The sequence below is a fragment of the Eleutherodactylus coqui genome, chromosome 3 (assembly GCF_035609145.1).
Source record: "Eleutherodactylus coqui strain aEleCoq1 chromosome 3, aEleCoq1.hap1, whole genome shotgun sequence".
Lineage (NCBI taxonomy): Eukaryota > Metazoa > Chordata > Amphibia > Anura > Eleutherodactylidae > Eleutherodactylus > Eleutherodactylus coqui.
The window spans coordinates 261,238,053-261,255,867 of NC_089839.1; the positions used below are offsets into that span (position 1 = coordinate 261,238,053).

The 17,815-nt window shown below is 44.6% G+C and overlaps 1 protein-coding gene across 2 annotated transcripts in view; it reads left to right on the top strand.

Moving 5' to 3' along the window:
* FNBP1L (formin binding protein 1 like) overlaps nucleotides 1-17,006 on the top strand; it is a 113,141-nt gene extending 96,135 nt beyond the window's left edge. Inside the window, exons 10-15 of one of the 2 annotated variants that reach the window (XM_066597363.1) lie at nucleotides 6,830-6,939; nucleotides 8,363-8,495; nucleotides 9,442-9,536; nucleotides 11,467-11,612; nucleotides 11,912-12,070; nucleotides 15,135-17,006. In XM_066597363.1, the coding sequence (XP_066453460.1) occupies nucleotides 6,830-6,939; nucleotides 8,363-8,495; nucleotides 9,442-9,536; nucleotides 11,467-11,612; nucleotides 11,912-12,070; nucleotides 15,135-15,142 (651 nt within the window). In that variant the 3' untranslated portion in view covers nucleotides 15,143-17,006. Of the gene's footprint in view, nucleotides 1-6,829; nucleotides 6,940-8,362; nucleotides 8,496-9,441; nucleotides 9,537-11,466; nucleotides 11,613-11,911 lie in introns of both variants that reach the window. The other variant, XM_066597362.1, reaches the window with a different exon arrangement.
* Nucleotides 17,007-17,815: the final 809 nt, after the last annotated feature.

A 17,815-nucleotide genomic window follows, 5' to 3' on the forward strand; every position in this document is an offset into this window, starting at 1 on the left:
TCTCTGTAGGCTTGATGAATGACTCGGGTCCGTCCGTTTCATCTTCGCTGGCCATATTTTTCATCGTCTGTTTAATCCAACATGCCTTAAGATTTTGGAAATGCATGGTCTCCTTTTGATGCAAATATTTCCTTTTAGGTAGCAGATTTTTGTCTGTTTTTGCCCCTATGTAAATCTGGTCCCCCTTAGATGCATTAGGAACCCTTCACATGGGGCGGAGTTCTGCAGTACGCAGCAGTGTTCGCCCCTGTGGAAGTTCGCATTAAAATCTACAGGTCTTCAATTATACATTAAAGTTTGTCCACTAGACGCGTTAGGTTTGTGTAATTCTCTGTGCCGTGGCCGATTCCCCTCATTCTAGGGGACCGCTCTATATATACGGCTGCAGTATACCCAGCTCCATCAGGGGTTCTCAGGGGGCACACTGCAATTCTCAGTAATGGAACAGTATAGTTAAAATGTAAGGGGGTGTATGACTTGCCGTTTGGAGCACTAGCCTCAGGCCGCGTTCACATGGCCATATGTGAGATGCACTTGAGATTCTGGGGCCTAAGTTGCATCAAATAGCTAGTCACCCCGTCCATGTGCTGTCCGATGTGACATGCCTTGTCCTACCATCGCCCGTGAAGCTGGTAATATAACATGCTACAATTTTATTTTTTTGCCTGTGTTTTTTTTTTCCCCTTTGCATCAGACGTCTGAATATCCCAATTGCTTTTAGTGGCTCTGAGTTTTATCGGAGTTTGCGTGGTTGCCAACTCTGCCAGTACTGTGATCTTAACCCTTTCCAATCCACCATCTGACGTCTTCCTACATTCTGATTGATGCTTGTACAGCTCCAATGTCAGAAGACATCCGACAGGGTATTCTTACCGTCTATTGCAAGCCACTCCGCTGTCGGAGCCTCTCTGGCGCGCACACACACTGACTTAAGCCTGCAGATGGCACCGTTGTATAACAGCAAAGAGAGAAAGCCTTTTAGGAAACCCCAAATCCAAAATTGGATTAGAAAGCGTTTTAAACTCGCTCATGTGAATTAGGCCTATAGGAGACTTTCTATGTGTATCACATACTTTACCAGACCTATAAACGGATACTAGACTTACTGCTTTTGTAAGGAGACAAGTTGACTACCAGGATGGTGTGTATTTCGATACATTCATGTTTTCTCCTGGATTGTGAAGGGGAGGGATCTTGCAATATATTTTCCTTTTTTCCACACTATTAGAACAAAAGTCTGCACTATCTTTCAGTAACTTGCCGTTTCTTTTTGCTGCTGGGGAACGGTTCAGTGGTCACTGAGGATGGTAAGCAAAGTGTGCTGGTCTGTGTCCCATCATGCCAATGTGAGTGTTACTGCTTGATACTTTTTTTTTGTCTGTTTTTTGTTCTGACTTCTGTGGCTCTCAAGTGTTCATGAGGGTGATTATGTGCTTTAAAGGGGTTTTCCCACGAAAAATATAATTTATAGTTAAATCCAGCTCATAACGGTAAGATTTTTTTTTGGATTTACATTTATTAAAGTTTCTTATGAACGTATATTCCAGAACTACTAACAGTGTAGCGCCACCTGCTGTTTCTATTGCCTTTGTGTCTGGTCCACCGCAGTAATTGCTCTAAGGTGGTCACACATGCTCAGTCATGCTGTCGCACTCATCACTTGCTTACCACGGAGAAGACTCAGCAACTTCAGAAGCGGCCGCTCACTGCAGCGGGGATCCCTCCACATACCCAGTGGAGAATGGAGAGATGCATGAGTGAGCGTGTGCGACCACCTGGAGTGATTACGGAGGTGGACACGGGATAGAGGCAGCACTATTCTAACATTAGTCCTGGAATATCTCTGGATAGAAACCTTTTCTTTAATAAGTGTAAATGCAAAAAATGCTTCTAATGTATGGGCTGGATTGAACTGTGAACGATACTTTTTGTGGGACAACCCCTTTTAGAATTCTCCATCTCTTTCCACAGCCAGTAGATCTGGAACGTCGTGCCCTGAGTGATGCACCTCTGTTATGTCAGCGCTGTCCATTTGTGTGACGCTTGCTTTGTAGACCTCTGCAATTGTTTAATAAGTAAACAATACCAGTCCTGTAATATCACGCTTTCACCTGTGGGGGTTATCCTTCAGCTTGTGTGTTGTGCCCCTCCTAGTGGTATGTTTTAATGCTACATACTTGCAACTTGATTAAAAGTTCATCTTGTCCATATTTATGGAATGCTGCATTTCCAGCCTGATCAGGGCCATATTCTGTAATGGAGTGTCTGATAAAAAGAAAGTATTACAGTTTTGCTATGGGGTGTATATATGTAGGAGTATCATGATAAATGCCAACGATCGGGTCTGTACCCACTGATCTTCTGAACTGGGAACAAGCCGTAAAGACACTTGTAAAATAATCTGGTCTCAAGACGTTTTAGGACTCGCTCTACGAACTACTGGATACAAATAGCATCACTGCTGTTACACAATGTTGCAAAATGTATTTATCTTGCTACTTCCTATTACTCCAAAAGAAGGGCTTATAAACTATATAGTGCATTACAAGGCGGCAACACATCTACTTGGTATAAGGCCCGGCTCACATGACTGTATTGTAACAAGCAGCTATAGACGGACTTTGTGCCGCTCACACACACTGCGCAAAATGCATCCGCAGCATGTATTATCTTGCCACATATCACTCGGGTATACACGCCAAGCTAGTTCATGGGATTGGCAGCCCGCAGCAAGCGTGCAATGTTCATTGAGTGTCTCTCGCGGGCGGCACGCAGCTTATTATGGTTGTCTGAGACCGGCCTACGACACAGAACAAAGTTATGGATAGAAAAAACATATTTTAGTACAAATATTTACCAACGATTATAAAAGCGAGGCAGCGTCCACACAGTCCGCTATGGCCCCCTGCACACGGGCGGAAATTCTGCAGCAAGATTTCCCACAGAATTTCCACCCGTGCCCGCCTGCATAGGACTGCATTACAAAACGCAATCCTATGCGGACGGCCGTGATTTGTCCGTGTGAAATCACACGCGGAAAACAAATTGCAACATGTGCTATTTCTGTGCGGGTCTTGCGGAGGCCCGCACAGAATGGTCAGCAGTGCCGGGCCGGCTCCACTCTGCACATGGGCCGGCTGGCCGGCAGCCAGCACATCACAAAGCCGGAGCCGCGGGAGAAGGTGAGAACCACACTGGCCCCTGCAGGGGCGCGGGTTCGGTCCCGCCGCGAGATTTCTCGCAGGGAATCCGACCTAGCCATCTGTAGGCGGCCTATATGTGGGTATCTGAAATCACAATAATAAATTGTATATAAAGATATGGCTGTCATGGGTAGCATATACCGTATTTTTCACCTATAAGACGCATCCCCGTTTTAGAGGGGGAAAAAGGTTTTGAACTCGCAGTGCAGGGGATAGTGCCAGGAGACGGAGCAGCAGAGGTCTGAAACACCGGAGCTCCATGTCACAGTGGCGCTTATTCGGTAGGAGGAAGGGAAGAAACCGATGGGTGGAGGCGGAGGAGAAGGAGCGGTTCCTGACTGCGCTCATCACCAATCAGCAGCGCGTATGGGCGGTAGTGGGGAGGAGAGAGAACTGCTAACGGTGTGCACATTTGTTTACATGATCGCGAGTTTGTGTGACCGTGATTTAGTTAACGCAATCATGCGTTTAAACTTGCGATCAAATGGCGATGCAGCAAATTTCTGCACGTTCACTTTGGAAGATGCAGCAACTTTTCCCCCCACGGCTTCCATTGAAGTCCTGTGTGAACAATGGTTCATCCCCTAATAGGGTCTGAGTTGGCCCGAATAAAGGTCCATTAGAGGAGCACTGACCGGCACTCATCTACTGGAGGGAATTACTTTGTAGAAATTAACCCTTCGTTCACATCCTATTTCTTGCACTCAGTAGCAGCATATACCAATGTCTAGGCCCAAGAGGCTTCAAAAAAAGCTTGCCTACTATTTTCTTTCTGCCTAGTTGACCACTACTTGAGAACGCTTGCACTTCATTCATACTTGTAGGGTCTTCTGTTTTAGCTCTGTCATCGGAGCCAGACAGTGAAAATAAAGCTGACATGTCGTATCGGTACATGACTGGCACTAATGCCGCCTGACGGACACCGTTCACTATTGAAAGTTCTTTGGATTTTAGTCATGCCCTATGGCATCTTACCACACACAGTAGCCGTGCATGCTGCACTAGTTTGCCTGGCGTTTTCTGCCAGAGGCTCCATATGTGAACATGGCCTTAGCCATCTATTCTCAATTGGTCACAAGAAGGTATTTAAACCCCATTTGCTGTATGTGTGTTTATATTAGAGTAACTTTGTAACTACATTGTTTTAGTTTACTTTACTTACTTTACTACTTTTGTGTTGATCCTAACTGTATAACAGCTGCATTCACAATTCTTTAGGCTTCAGAGCTGAAATCACCCAAAATGTTTGTTTTTTTTGCTGACTGTGTCTGGATAGTTTTTACTTTGTTGGTGACTTGCATCGGGCACTGTGCAGTAATCTGATACCGGATAAGGTGGCCATACACATTAGATAGATATCGGCTGAGTCCATCTAATATGTATGAGGGTGTCCTGACTTCCACCAACCACAAGATGTTGGGGAGGGTGAAGAGGGATTGGGCATGTGGGATTTCCAGATGCCAATACTTGATCAAGGTAGTTGTCTGCCGTTGACCTACTCCCTTCTCCCTAATAGAGAACACCTGCATCCGTGGCTGAGCATCTGCTTGTATGAGGGTTGATGGGAGTAGCAGCCAGATGCCAAATGAGTGTTTGGCTGATGGCCATCCAAAGTGTATGGCCACCGGCCACCTTGACTGTCCCGCTGCATTTTATGACTCGCCTAAGCTGGTTGGGGCGCTCCTCTTGGCAAGCTCGAAAGTGTCCATTGGAAACCAGAATGATTACTGCCCTGGAATGTATTACAGTTGATTAAATTGGCTTTTCATACTGATTAAATGAATATATAAAGCGGAGATTGGTGTTAAAGAACATATTTAAGGTATACAATTGACTTTCTCCATCCAGTTCCAAGCTTTGGTTCCCTCACAAAGCTTGGATTGTGTCCTCCGGGAATATAATGTATACCCCACCAAGCTGGGACCTCATTTTACCGACCTCGGAAGGATGGAAGGCGGAGTCCACCTTGATGCTGTTACCTGAACCAGGCGGGGTTCTGCTGTGCTATCTGTCCTACGCCTTTACCGATCCTCTGTGCGTCCTACTCCCCTCCCAAAGAATCCCTTTATCATATTCTTGTTCTGTCGTAACGATTCCTTGTGGAACAAAACTGTTCAGCGGTGATTTATCTACTGAGCCAGGGACACTGCAATAGGAAATACAGAACCGTGGGTTTAAGTCAAGCATTATTTAGTAGTTGAAGTGCTCGTCAGATTGAATATGTTAATCACACCTAATATACCACAAGTCTTGGACGATGTCGGCGTAGTGCGTCACTTAGTTATAACTAACGACTTGTACAAGACACTGTAGCAGAGGAACAGGAGCGCCGTTAATAAACTGAAGGGATGGCGCACATAAATTAGTCACATTTACCATTCTCTATGTTTTGGTCTAACCCCAATAATCCTATTTTACTGGTAAAGTGGGGTTGCTACCAAGTCGGCGGCTTGAGATCCCAGATATTCTGTAAATTGCTGATGGGACTGTCCTCCATTGACTCTCATTCAGTTTATGCAGGAAACTTGGCTTTTGATTTAAAGGGGTTTTCCAAGATTTTTGTTAGGGTTTTTAAATCCTTGATGACCGATCATCAGTATAGTTCATGAATAGAAGATTGACGAAGTCTGGGTTGAAGTGAATGGAGCTGAGCCTGCAGTACCATTCCTGGCCTGCTACACAATATATGGAGCTGTGCCGGGGCTCCGGCAAGCAGATGATTGGTGGGGGTGCCAGGTGTCAGACCCCTGCCGATCATTTACTGATGACATAGCCTGAGGATAGGGCAATAATCTGGAAAAGCATGCATATTGTAAAAAAAAAACAAAAAAAAACAAAGTTGTGTTGTAACCTGCATATTTTTGGTATTTCCCTTCCATTTTCAACATTTCTGTACATTATCATTCTCTCGGTCACCGTACTGAGTCAGCGGGCTGCTTCTAGTGAGGAAGTAGAGAAGTGAGTGTCTGTTCTTGCCAGTTATGCCCGTTTTACATGGCACGATTCTTGTTTTTGAAGCGAGTGACGTCACCGCTAGTTCGCGCTTGTGCCAAAATTTTAGAAATGCAGATCATCGCTCGCTTCTCACTCCTATGTACAACGCTGAGCGGGGAGCGTTTGGACGTAACGAGAACTGAGCGACCCGGCAATGGTTTTGTATGCCGGCTGAAACTGAGCAGCAGCACAGTGTGCGACGGCTCGCATTTAGACGGGACTATAATCGCGCACTTTGGTGGTTTGGATGAATTCAGAGCGACCTTTTTACGTGTAAATGGGCCGTAAAATAGTAGTTTAGTGACTCAGATTGTTCCAAATGTTTATAAAGAGCCGGCAGACGAGAAAAGGGGAACTGCAGGGTGCTGGAAGGGGTGAGGGAGATGTCACGTTCCCCTTTTGTATCCGGACACGTAGCCGTCGCGCTCGGTACGTCTGGCCTGCTGAGTGTTCCTCACTTTGTACCATTATCTCGGCCGCATTGTGTATTCTTTGTCAGTCTGTTACATCAGGCTTGCAGGAAGCCCTAATAAATGAGCTGTGGGACTGCGCTCGTTCAGCGTGCGGCTCTGTTCGCCGTTCCGCTCGCTGGCTTCCATTCCTGTTGCTCATTTTATCTTTCCTCTACACAGGGCCCGGCCTTAGAAGATTTTAGTCACCTTCCCCCAGAGCAAAGACGGAAGAAACTGCAGCAGAGAATTGACGAACTGAACCGGGAGCTTCAGAAGGAGATTGATCAGAAGTAAGTGACTGCGTCTTTGTCGGCCATTATTCCACCTTCGTCAAGGAATCGCCGCCGTCTTCAGACCAACGCTTCACGCCTGCAGGATCTCTGCTTCTTGTCTGATACCTGAAGGAGCTGTGAAAGTAGAAATAACAGAATCCCTTTTATATTGGTTTCCAGTAATCTTTAATCTTAGTGAAACTTGTACAACAACATAACTTCCTGCAGATTGTTCTAACACCAGGCAGGGATATACGAGTATATATCCTCTATTGGCGGCTTACACTTAACATGCTGTTTTCTTCATTGACCACTTCCTTCCCAAAAGTGGATGGGGAACTCTAAAAATATCTGCCATTGGGGGCGGACGTGTCTTCCTATAGATGTCTGGCCTCCTATGACACGCGCACAAGTTCCCCCTCCGGCACGCTCTCATCTGGACGTAGGACTGCCAGATACTTAGAACACTGTTATAAAGAATGATCTAAGGAGCAGGAACTTACTATGTGTACTCCTATGGAAGATATATGGAGAAGGCTGAGAATAAAGAGACCGTTTCTAGTAATTCCGGATGCGCTGACGGTAATTTTATCATCGTAGCACACAATAACTTTTCTGTCAAACTTAGTTAAAGCTGTTGGCTTTGTTGCCAGAGTAACAATCCAAGATTATCTCCGGTAGCCCCGTATGCACATCTAAGCTACGGGTCAGTTGCAGAGCTTTGTCAAAATATTGCCAGGTCACTACAGCCCTGTCGCCTGACTTTGTTCGTACATCTTCAGCCTTAAGGGGTTGTCTGGTTAAAAAAAAAATATATATATATTAGGTAGAGGGGTCCACTTTCTACCTGGAGGTCCTAGCTGTCCATTTCAGGATAATGTATTCATAATTTCCCCTGTGGGGGCGCTGCAGAGTGACCGATACTTGCTTCCAGGTTTCCCTACAGGTTACAGCAGATAGCTGCTCTAGCAGGGGAATAGCCTGTGCTTGCTTAAAAAGCACCCACAGCATGCTCCATTTTGTGCGGTTTTCCTGCATGGACTGCTCCCGCGGCTTCCATTGAAGCCAATGGAAGCGTCCGGACCCGCGGCACACCCGCAGCTGTTTTTTGTGGTGCTGTGGGAAAGCAGGAGTTTAAAAAAAAAAAAAAAGGATTTGCACGGCGCATGCAGACCGCCGGGGTGCCGGGCAGAAAAAAGTAGATCTACTTGCGACGGATGGCAGACAGACCCGCAGCATCCGGGCAGGTGAGTATTACCTATTTCTTGGCCTCATGTCTGCGGGCCTGGAGGGACCCCCTGCGGGATTCTGCACGGGGAATCCGTGCAGACCCGAATTTCCTCTTGGACATGAGGCCTAAGTGTGTTTCACTTTGCTCTGTACAACACTGAGCGGGGAGCGTTTAGAAGTGAAGTGACATATTCTTTCCTTCCTGCCATAGAGAGGCCCTGAATAAAATGAAAGATGTCTATGAGAAGAGCCCCCAGATGGGAGACCCCAGCAGCTTGCAACCAAAAATAGCAGAAACCATGAATAACATTGAAAAGCTTCGGATGGAAATACATAAAAATGAGGTCAGTGTAATATTAGTAATACCCAAAGGCAGAATCATTATTTTTAAGTATTTTCCAATGCTGTAGTTATTAACCCCTCCCACACTGTGGCATACATTTACAGTGCTGGCAGATGTAGTTCTGCTGTGTGCCACAGGTGTGTGACGGGGGCTCAGGAGCTGCGCTCGTGCCATCTGCAGCAGAGGTCAGTTGTACCACGCTGTTGGAATCGGTGTAACCTTCATATTCAATAGTTAAACCCTAGATATTGTAGCCATACTGAATGCGGATTTTACAGGAGGAGGAATTACTCATAGGGTTGTATTAGCAGTTGGGGACTAAGAAAGACTTTTATAATATTCAGTACAGTAGGTATAAAGGATCACTAAGGTCACAAGAGGTGGATTTACTGAGGATTTTCGGTCTGGACTCTGTGGCATTCGCAGTAGCTACAAAGGGGATGACCTTTTCAAATCTCCTCCCCACTGCAGAAGAAATCCACACAAAACTTGTGGAAATCGGCCTGCAGGCGGGTTATGAATCCGCAGCGTGTCTGTTATAGTGGTGGGTTTGCAGTGCGGTTTTCATAAAAACCTTGGCAAAGTCCTCACAACATAGTGTGGGTTTTGATGCTGATTTTGCTCTGCAGATTTGCTGTGGACACTCCGTACCAAATTCTACTTGGTGCGGACCAAGTCTAAGGAGCCAAAGCCCCCCCCCCCCCTTCCTGATTGATAGCTGACATTTATAAACCATTCACAGACAACAATTTGAAATACACAACACACTGCAAATACATTTTGACATTTTCATTACGTAGGTCCTTCAGGATGGTTGTAACAACCTCATAGAGATATTATATTCTCTCTATTTCTTATTTCCCTCCTGTTGTACAAGTGTCTATATGTTACGCATGCCGCTGCAGTTGACATCAAGTCTTACAATGTCTTCTTGCTTTGATTTCCAGGCCTGGCTGTCAGAAGTGGAAGGCAAGGTAGCACAGAGGAGTGAAAGAAGGCACAGCGCGGAGGCCAATCATCTGGTGGCACAAGGAAGAGAGAGGTTAATATTGGACTTAGGAGCCGGCCTTAGGCGTTCTCCTCCACTCATGGCCTTTACAATCCGGATGAGCAAATAATAACGGCTTCCCTTTACAGTCACTGAAACACAAACATTAACCCTTTCCAATCCACTGTCTGACCTCTGAAGACATTATGATTTAAGGCTGTGCAGCTCCGATGTTGGAAAACATCCGCCGGGGTTCTCTTACTGTATATTGCCAGCCTCTCTGCTGTCGGAGCCTATCCAACGTGTCACCTCATGCAGTACTGGCTCTAGCCAGCAGATAGCGCTGTTGTATAATGGCAGAAAAAGAGTAAGCCCCCTAGGAAAACCAAGATACAAATTGGATTGGAAAGAGTTAAGCCTAGATATGGGCAACTTACCATAAATTACCCAACTACATGTAGGCTAGAAGGGTTTGCCTTGTGGCGATAGAGGGGCTAATAGGGAATTTTATTCCCTATTGGGACAAATGGAAATCCTAAGTGGGGGTCACTGCAGTCATGACCCACTTCTTAAGAGAGAACAGCGACACTACTATCAAGCGGCAGTCTCATTGTAGTGAACCCTGTCAGTCCGTCCGTGACAAGGGTGGCCATTCATCTGCAGGCAAGCGTGCGGCCGGCTACAGCTTCTTCTTGCACAATTTGTTTGTTTGGGAGTCCTTTTTTAAAAAAAGTTGTCTATCTCATAAACTTGTTGCATATTACTAGGATATGTCATGACTTTCTGATCAGTGCAGGTCTGACGGTCACCCCATTGTTCCCAATCAGCACATCAAGTAAATGGGGCGTTTCTGTAATGGAGATATAGTGCTGTGGTCTCTTAATTCTCAGGATGGATGGCGGTCCCAGAGATTGCACCCAACCAATGCTATATCCTAGTGAGACGCCCTCCATTTATGAGATGGTAATGACGGTTTAAATGCTCCTTTAAGCTGGAAGTACTGGGAAACTGCAAGCGTCCTACACATCGGTTTAGAGGACTAAAGGGAGATTTACAGTGTTGAAATCCCCTATAAAACGGTACGAGACGAGGAAACTGTGAGCTTTACCTCTAGGGTATACAATGTGTTGTGGAGATGTGGTACGTGGGGAGGGGGGGGGGGGGGGGGCGAATCTGTGGGATACGAAAGAAGAAATAGCAGAAGCCTGGAATCCCCTGCTAGCCGGGAAAGCCTGATAGATACATTGTGGCTTCCCTTTAAATTGTATCTATTTCAGCTTTTTTTCACATTTCAGTCTGCAACATTTTGGAGATTTCTGTAATGCAGCACTACAGGGGATAGTAGGCGTTACTCATAGAAATGAAACAAATTCCACTTATCTTTTGCACCAATTTTGCTAAATCTTAAAAGGAACCCGTTAGCATGTTTGAGCGCCATAAACTGTTATGGCGCTCAAAGGTGAGGGGACAGGGGTACGGGGGAGCTGCTGTTTATATTCACTGGGTCCCCCGTTCCAGCTTTGTGCTTCCGAGAAATCGGCGCACAGTGTGACTCTTTTGATCGCACTCTTATTCATCTCAATGGGACAGCGTACGCACAACCAAGTCACGCCGCGTGTGCACACTGCTGTCCCAGGGGACAGTGTGAGAACGGCAGACTCGCTCCCTGGAATACTCTTTCCTCTCCTTTGAGCCCATTAATTTAGTTATGGGGCGGACCGGTTCCCTTTAACCAGCGGGTTTCCGAGCTTGTTCCTCGCAGTTTATGAAAAGGAGCAGACAAAAACAAATTAGGTAGCACTTGTGTAGTGAGGCGTCCCCACCGTATGTCACTCATGGGATGAATCGATCTGTAACATGGCAGCCACTGGAAATACTCCCTGGCATGGTGGCCATGGGGTTCACTGGTACCACCTCTACAGTGTCTGCCCATGTGCCCGCTTGACAGAATGGATGAGTAATAATTTTCCATGTCTCTCGGCAGTCCGGAGGGTAGTTACACAGAAGATGCAAATCAAGAAGGCAGAATCCAGCCTCAGCCTTCCGTTCATACAGAATTTGATGACGAGTTTGACGATGACGACCCCCTACCAGCCATTGGGCATTGTAAAGCGATATATCCCTTTGATGGTATGTATAAAGCATCTAGGGAACCGTATTACCCACTCTATTTACAACCTATAAAGGGATGTGATAAATGCGCCATGGCAATGTCCCCGCTGTAGGGAACAGTATTTCAGAAATCTACTTACACTTACCACTAGAGGGCACTACGATTGTTTGGGATTCTTGTCTCTACTTTGAGGAAATATATATATATTTCTCTTTTTTTTAAATCTGTATATTGATATTTTCCGTGCACAGTTCCAGTGTTTCAGGTAGGCGTTATTAGATATGTATCTTGACATTCTCTATATGCTTCCCTGTAGGTAATAATGAAGGCACGCTGGCTATGAAAGAAGGAGAAGTAATGTATATTATTGAGGAAGATAAAGGAGACGGCTGGACAAGAGCAAGACGGCAGAATGGCGAGGAAGGCTATGTGCCCACATCTTACATAGATGTTACTCTAGAGAAAAACAGTAAAGGTGCAGTAACCTATATCTAACTACACCAGAGATTGTGGAGGAGGAAACTTCTGGCTGAACAGGAGATAAACTTTTTTTTTTTTCGTGAATAGAATATTTTTGGTGCCTGGCAGATATTGTTCACTGTGTGAGCACAGTGGGATATTTGAGGCATCACTAAACTGAAGAGCGGGGTCAGTTCCCCTTTTATGCTGGTTTCGCCTTAAGCCACAATGTGCTTTAGGGTTTTACACCCGTACACTGACCTCTATTATTTTATAGAAGGTTTTCTACTCCTCAGCTGTTGGTTTAAGCTGCAAAAAGTCAGTAAGAGTGTTCTATTATTTAATCCGCACTCGTTTTTTGCCTTTTATCATGGTTTTCAGCAGCTCTAGAGGTCTGTTTATGTGTGGGCGAGGCCGGCCGGCATCGGACATTACCTGCTCCCCTCATAAACCCGTTTTTAAATTTTATTTTAATATAAAAAAGAAAATACTGAGCCAAAATAAGAATTTTTACTAACTTTGTTCATGTTTGTGTCAGCGGGGGATGCCACGGTTGTAACGGATTTTAGTCCTGCGGCATTGTGCCGTTTTATCCTGTTCTATTCTCCAGCGGTCTCGGAGCAAATACCTGTTTAATAGCGCTGCAAATCTGTGGTTCAAAGACTTCCTCTTGTTGCCATTTCCTCTAGCCGCCATTTTTATGGGGTTTTCATGCTGGACTTATTCTGTAAGGATGTTCCCCTGTGCATTCGGTTGGGATAACCTGGAAGTTTGCTTTACGTTGAGCGCCTGGACCTTTTTGCAGCATTGCATAAATGCTTTATTTCTTTTGCTCTTTTAAGCCAATGTGTTCTGAATAAATAACTTTTTTTTTTTCTTACCACAATACAATAAATCCGATTTTCTTCTGGAATCTTTTTGGACGTCTGCTTCTGCTTGTCATATGAGGCTCAGCTCTTTGGCTGCACAATAGCTAGTAGTGACTGAGTAGCCTTTTGGTTTCATGTACACTTTTTAAAATTTTTCTTCTTAAAAACAGCCGTTTTTCATGCAGTTTTTTGAGCCAGCGCGACATGGAGTCAAAAGATACGGATGATACAAATGAAGTACTTCTGCCTGCTGGATCCACTTCTGATTTTTAGCTTAAAAAAAAAAACTTAACACAAACTTAAAAAACCTGCTTTGCCTAGAAGCACTCTAAGAAAGATGCACAATGTAGTAATTCCTCCGCATGTTCAAATCCAACAGGAGAGTTAGCATATAGTCACGCACTGTAGATGGCGCAATGATACCTTTGAGCCTTAATCGGAGCAAAGATGCTTTTAATCAATGTATCGCTCGACGGACAAAACAAAAATCATATTTATGTCTTAAAAAAAAAGTGTACCTATTGTTTTTGGTTTTAATAGATTTTTTAATCTGAAAGGTCATTTATAGTCTTTTAAGGGTTAATGTTTAGTCTTTCTGTTACAGCCCCTCCAATCTCCTGCTTCCTGTAAAGTAGTTATCCCACCTGAAACATTTATGAACTATCTACATCAGTGTTCCCCAACTCCAGTCCTCAGGGACCGCCAACAGGTCATGTTTTCAGGATTTCCTCAGTATTGCACAGGTGATGTAATTATTGTCGGTGCCTCAGACATTGCCACAGGTGTTCTTACTATAGGAGAGCCTGAAAACATGACCTGTTGGTGGTCCCTGAGGACTGGAGTTGGGGACCCCTGATCTACATGATGGGTGATAAATGTGTTGCCTCTGGGGGCCCGACCATCTTTAAGGATCCTGAGAACGGTGCAGCTCAAGTCCTCTTATGGCCCTTTTACACGGGACAATCAGATATCCGCACTCCTGCATGTAAATGCATGTTGAAAACAGAATGACTGTCAGTTTACTGTGGATGGAGGCGGCAGAGGGAGTACGGTCCCCGGCCCGCTTCGCCTCAATGCCGGCAGCACTGCCAATCATGCTCGCTCCTGTATAACGGCCTTGGAGCGAGCATCACTGGAGTGTCAGGCATTGCTTACCCAACAGCTCATCCCATGTAAATAGAGCTGTCTGCGTCATCACCCCTCCATTCTGCTAATGGACTGAGGGAGATAGCTAAGCGCACCGCTCCGCTGCCTCCGTACACACTGGATGCATCAGTATCTGCACTGTCGCTCTATTCCCTAAGGGGACTCGGGGGGGGCGCCGTTCTCGTTATCCCTGAGAATCCAAGCCTTTGTAGCGCAAGCTCCTCATAATGGGGGCTGATGGCAGCCAGAGTTCTGTTTTTACTCTACAGCTGTAAGAAGGAAAGCAGCGGATCTTGAGTTCTGTAACAAAAAAATGGAGCCGCAGCGCTATAAAGATAAATTATGAAATCACCCAAAACGGAATTTGGGGTCTATTTAGATAAAAAAAAAAATAGGTACACTTAGTAATATGTTGTAAATGCATAACTGAAGTGTGCGGTTTATTACGTTTGATACATATATACATTTAGGGCTCATTCACATTGCGCTTTTGCTTTTCCCTTTGAGAAGCAGAAAAATGGAAACCAACGGTTCCATCTACATTCCCACTGATTTCAGTGAGGGAAGCGCTTCATTACAGCTGTTTGCCTCTATTCTGCTTGATTTCTGTTTTTAAGCGGAAATGACGTAAAAAACGGATGTAAATGGAAACGCTGCTTAAAAAAAAAAAAAAGGGATCTGTTAACAAAATGGAAACTGTGATTTCCGTTCATTTTCATCCGATTATGCTGTTCTTTCCATTAAAAAAAAATCCAAAATATAAACCATTACGCTGATGCTAATGAGCCCCGCTTTTACCTCTTGGAGTTTGTATCTCCTTTAAGAGGCCATTTAATTATCAGACCCTCATATGATATCCTGTATAGATGACCTGAACCCATTCCATCCCTTTCCGTTGATGAAAGCTTCAGTTATGTGTCATATCCCACAACATATTGCGCCGTAGCGCTGTAATTCTCCGTAATTTGATTTATATTTCAGCAAATATAAATATCTTCCTATGTAGTACCTTCATAACTGTCCTCTTCCTTTTTTGTTTTTGTTTTTTTCCCCCTCGGCCTGCAGGTTCCTGAAGAGGGTGTCTTTGAATCTGGGCGAGATGTGGAAGGCGTTTACATGCAGCTTCTTTTAAGGGGAGGGGAATTAGGCCGGGGACAAATGTGAGAGCAGCGACACGCATGAACGCATGATACATACCGTTATTCACTAACTTCCAGGCGCCCTGATTATTTTTTAATACGGTGCAGTTTTCGCTTGTAACAGGAAATGCACTTCATTCTCACAGAACATCATTCCATCTTTAATATACGAATGACGGAACTGGAAAACAAACTAGTGAATGTTGTATCCTGCTGCACCTTGATGGTTGGTTTAATTGGAGCGCTTATCACATGGCTCCCAAATATCATCTGCGATCCTTTGGATGTCGCCCCTTCTTCCACATGACTGAGACATCCTTGAAGGCTTTTATAACCCCCCTCCTCCTCCAGTCTTTACATTTACAGTCCCGCTGTTTACATGACCCTTGTTCGTCGCCACCTAGTGGCTCATCATTGGTGCAGCTCGGCAGGTATTCACTAGAGTGTTTTTGGTTTCCTCCTTACATCACGTTGAGGCTTATTGTCTGCAAGTATTCATCTTGCCCGTGTCTGCCTGTACCATCTACATTCTCGACCCTAACCCTTTATAGATTTGCATGATACTTGTTTCTCACCATTACTTCCTTCCAAGCCTTTATTTTCTTCTACAGTCTGATCGCCTTCCTATCAAAACCACTATTGTTTTTTTTTCCATTTGACTACCGATCACTAAGTATCTTCAAGCCAACGCTCCCATGTATTTTTTTTTTTTTTTGCTGCTACAACTATCCATCTTTTCCAATAACTTATTACATTCCAGTTTTTATTTTTGGACATCAGTAACCTTGTATGTGTCTGTATAACTTGTACCTGCACCGTTCCTGGGCGGGAGAACTCTTCAAATCTGGTTGAAAAAGTTGTGCTCTGTTGTGATCCCAGAAGATCATTCCGTGTGTTGGGGGGGGGGCACACAGCAACTGGCCAAAGACTGAAGATCTTCGATGTTCTGTAGACCACCCTGACTACTTTCCATTCAGACGCTGCCTTAAACTGGAGTGCCTAGGAGGTCATTGCCAACGTATTGCTACCAGATCGATTATTCCATAGTTATCAATTGGCTTGGCTCAACCATTTGTAATCCTGTCCTCAGGGAATAACCTTTCTAAGATCCTACTCTACTCGTCACGTGGACCAATTCATGCATAGACTTTGGTTCATTTCGGCTAGTTGTAAAGCGTCTGGTTTCTGAGGATAGGGCTTGAGAAGAGCGGTTTTCCCTTTTTTCTCCTCTTCGGTGTTTGGAAGGCCTGACGCGATCCCTTCTGCACCGGCGATGTCTACTGTGCCACAGCTGCTGAGGCGGCCATTGTAGGTGTTCATCGATGGTTGAGTATTCTGCATCGACCAAGCTAGAATCCAGACCATGTAACACAATCATTGTATTCTGTTGATTGTCTTTAGGACTGTAGTGTATTTTTTGAGCTAGGAAGTAACCAGTCCGTTTTCTTGCAATGTTAAAAGCTATTGCCAGGCAATCTTTTTATTGTATGGACCTGATGAAATGACAGTAATACTTAATAATTCTCTGTGCACTTTTTTCTTTTATAAACAGGTGTATTGCTGATCTGTTTTATAATGTACATATAGGTGTCTGAGACCACTTTTAATCACTAGTCTCTATCCAAATTTGTGAATTAATGTGCGTGTAAAGAACACTACCTGGCTTAATGTTTCATTGGATGTATTAAAAATATTGTATGATTTTTTTTTTTTATGTAGTTGCCAGAAAAGCGTATTTTTTAGCTGAAATATTGGCCGTCTGGCGTTTAAATAAACTGCTAAATTACTATTAAAATGATCTTTTGTGTAAGGTTTTTCTCACACCGCAGTGGAAGGCCAACTCTTCATTTACAACACATTAGCTACATCTTATATGTGAGGTATAATGTATGGATTGGGCCCTCCAACTAAGTACCCCTCTAGTGCTTAATGACTTTCCAACGGCACACAAATCCCATCCAAGAGCTAGATTGGGCCTTTATGTACTAAAACATTCTCACAAAGAAAGTGGTCTTGCTGTCTATAGCAACCAGAGTCTACCTCCCGTATTTTTCAAAGCTTAACCCTGCTTGCCATAAGTAACAAAGGCACTCTCTTAAGGTGTATCCAGGACTTAGGCCGCTCACACACTAGCAGTTTGTACCACGTATCACATGAGCGGTGTTACTGTGTAATACGCGTTAACTAACTTTGTTACTGCCAATTATGTATCTCACACACAGTGCGAAATGGCGCATGTTACATGCCGGCAAATGCTAGTATGAGAGCAGCCTTAGAGACCTGTCATTAGGATAGGTCACCAATATCTGATCAGTTTGGTTCCAACTCACAACACACCACTGATCAGCTGTTCTCCCCATCACACCCCCTTCCAACTCCTAAAGGGGCTCTCACAGCCCACTTTTTACATAGTTTAGCACTAAACGCTGTTAAACGCCTCCGTTGATTTTAATGGGGCTTCACAGACTAGCATTCTGACGCCCTGATTTTCGGCGTTTATGCAGTTTTTGATGCAATGCGTCGCCCATTGAAGTCAAAAACGCAGTAGATGGCTGTGTACAGTGTTTTTGAGTGCAGCGTTCTATGTCACCGGGAAGGAAAGTGAAA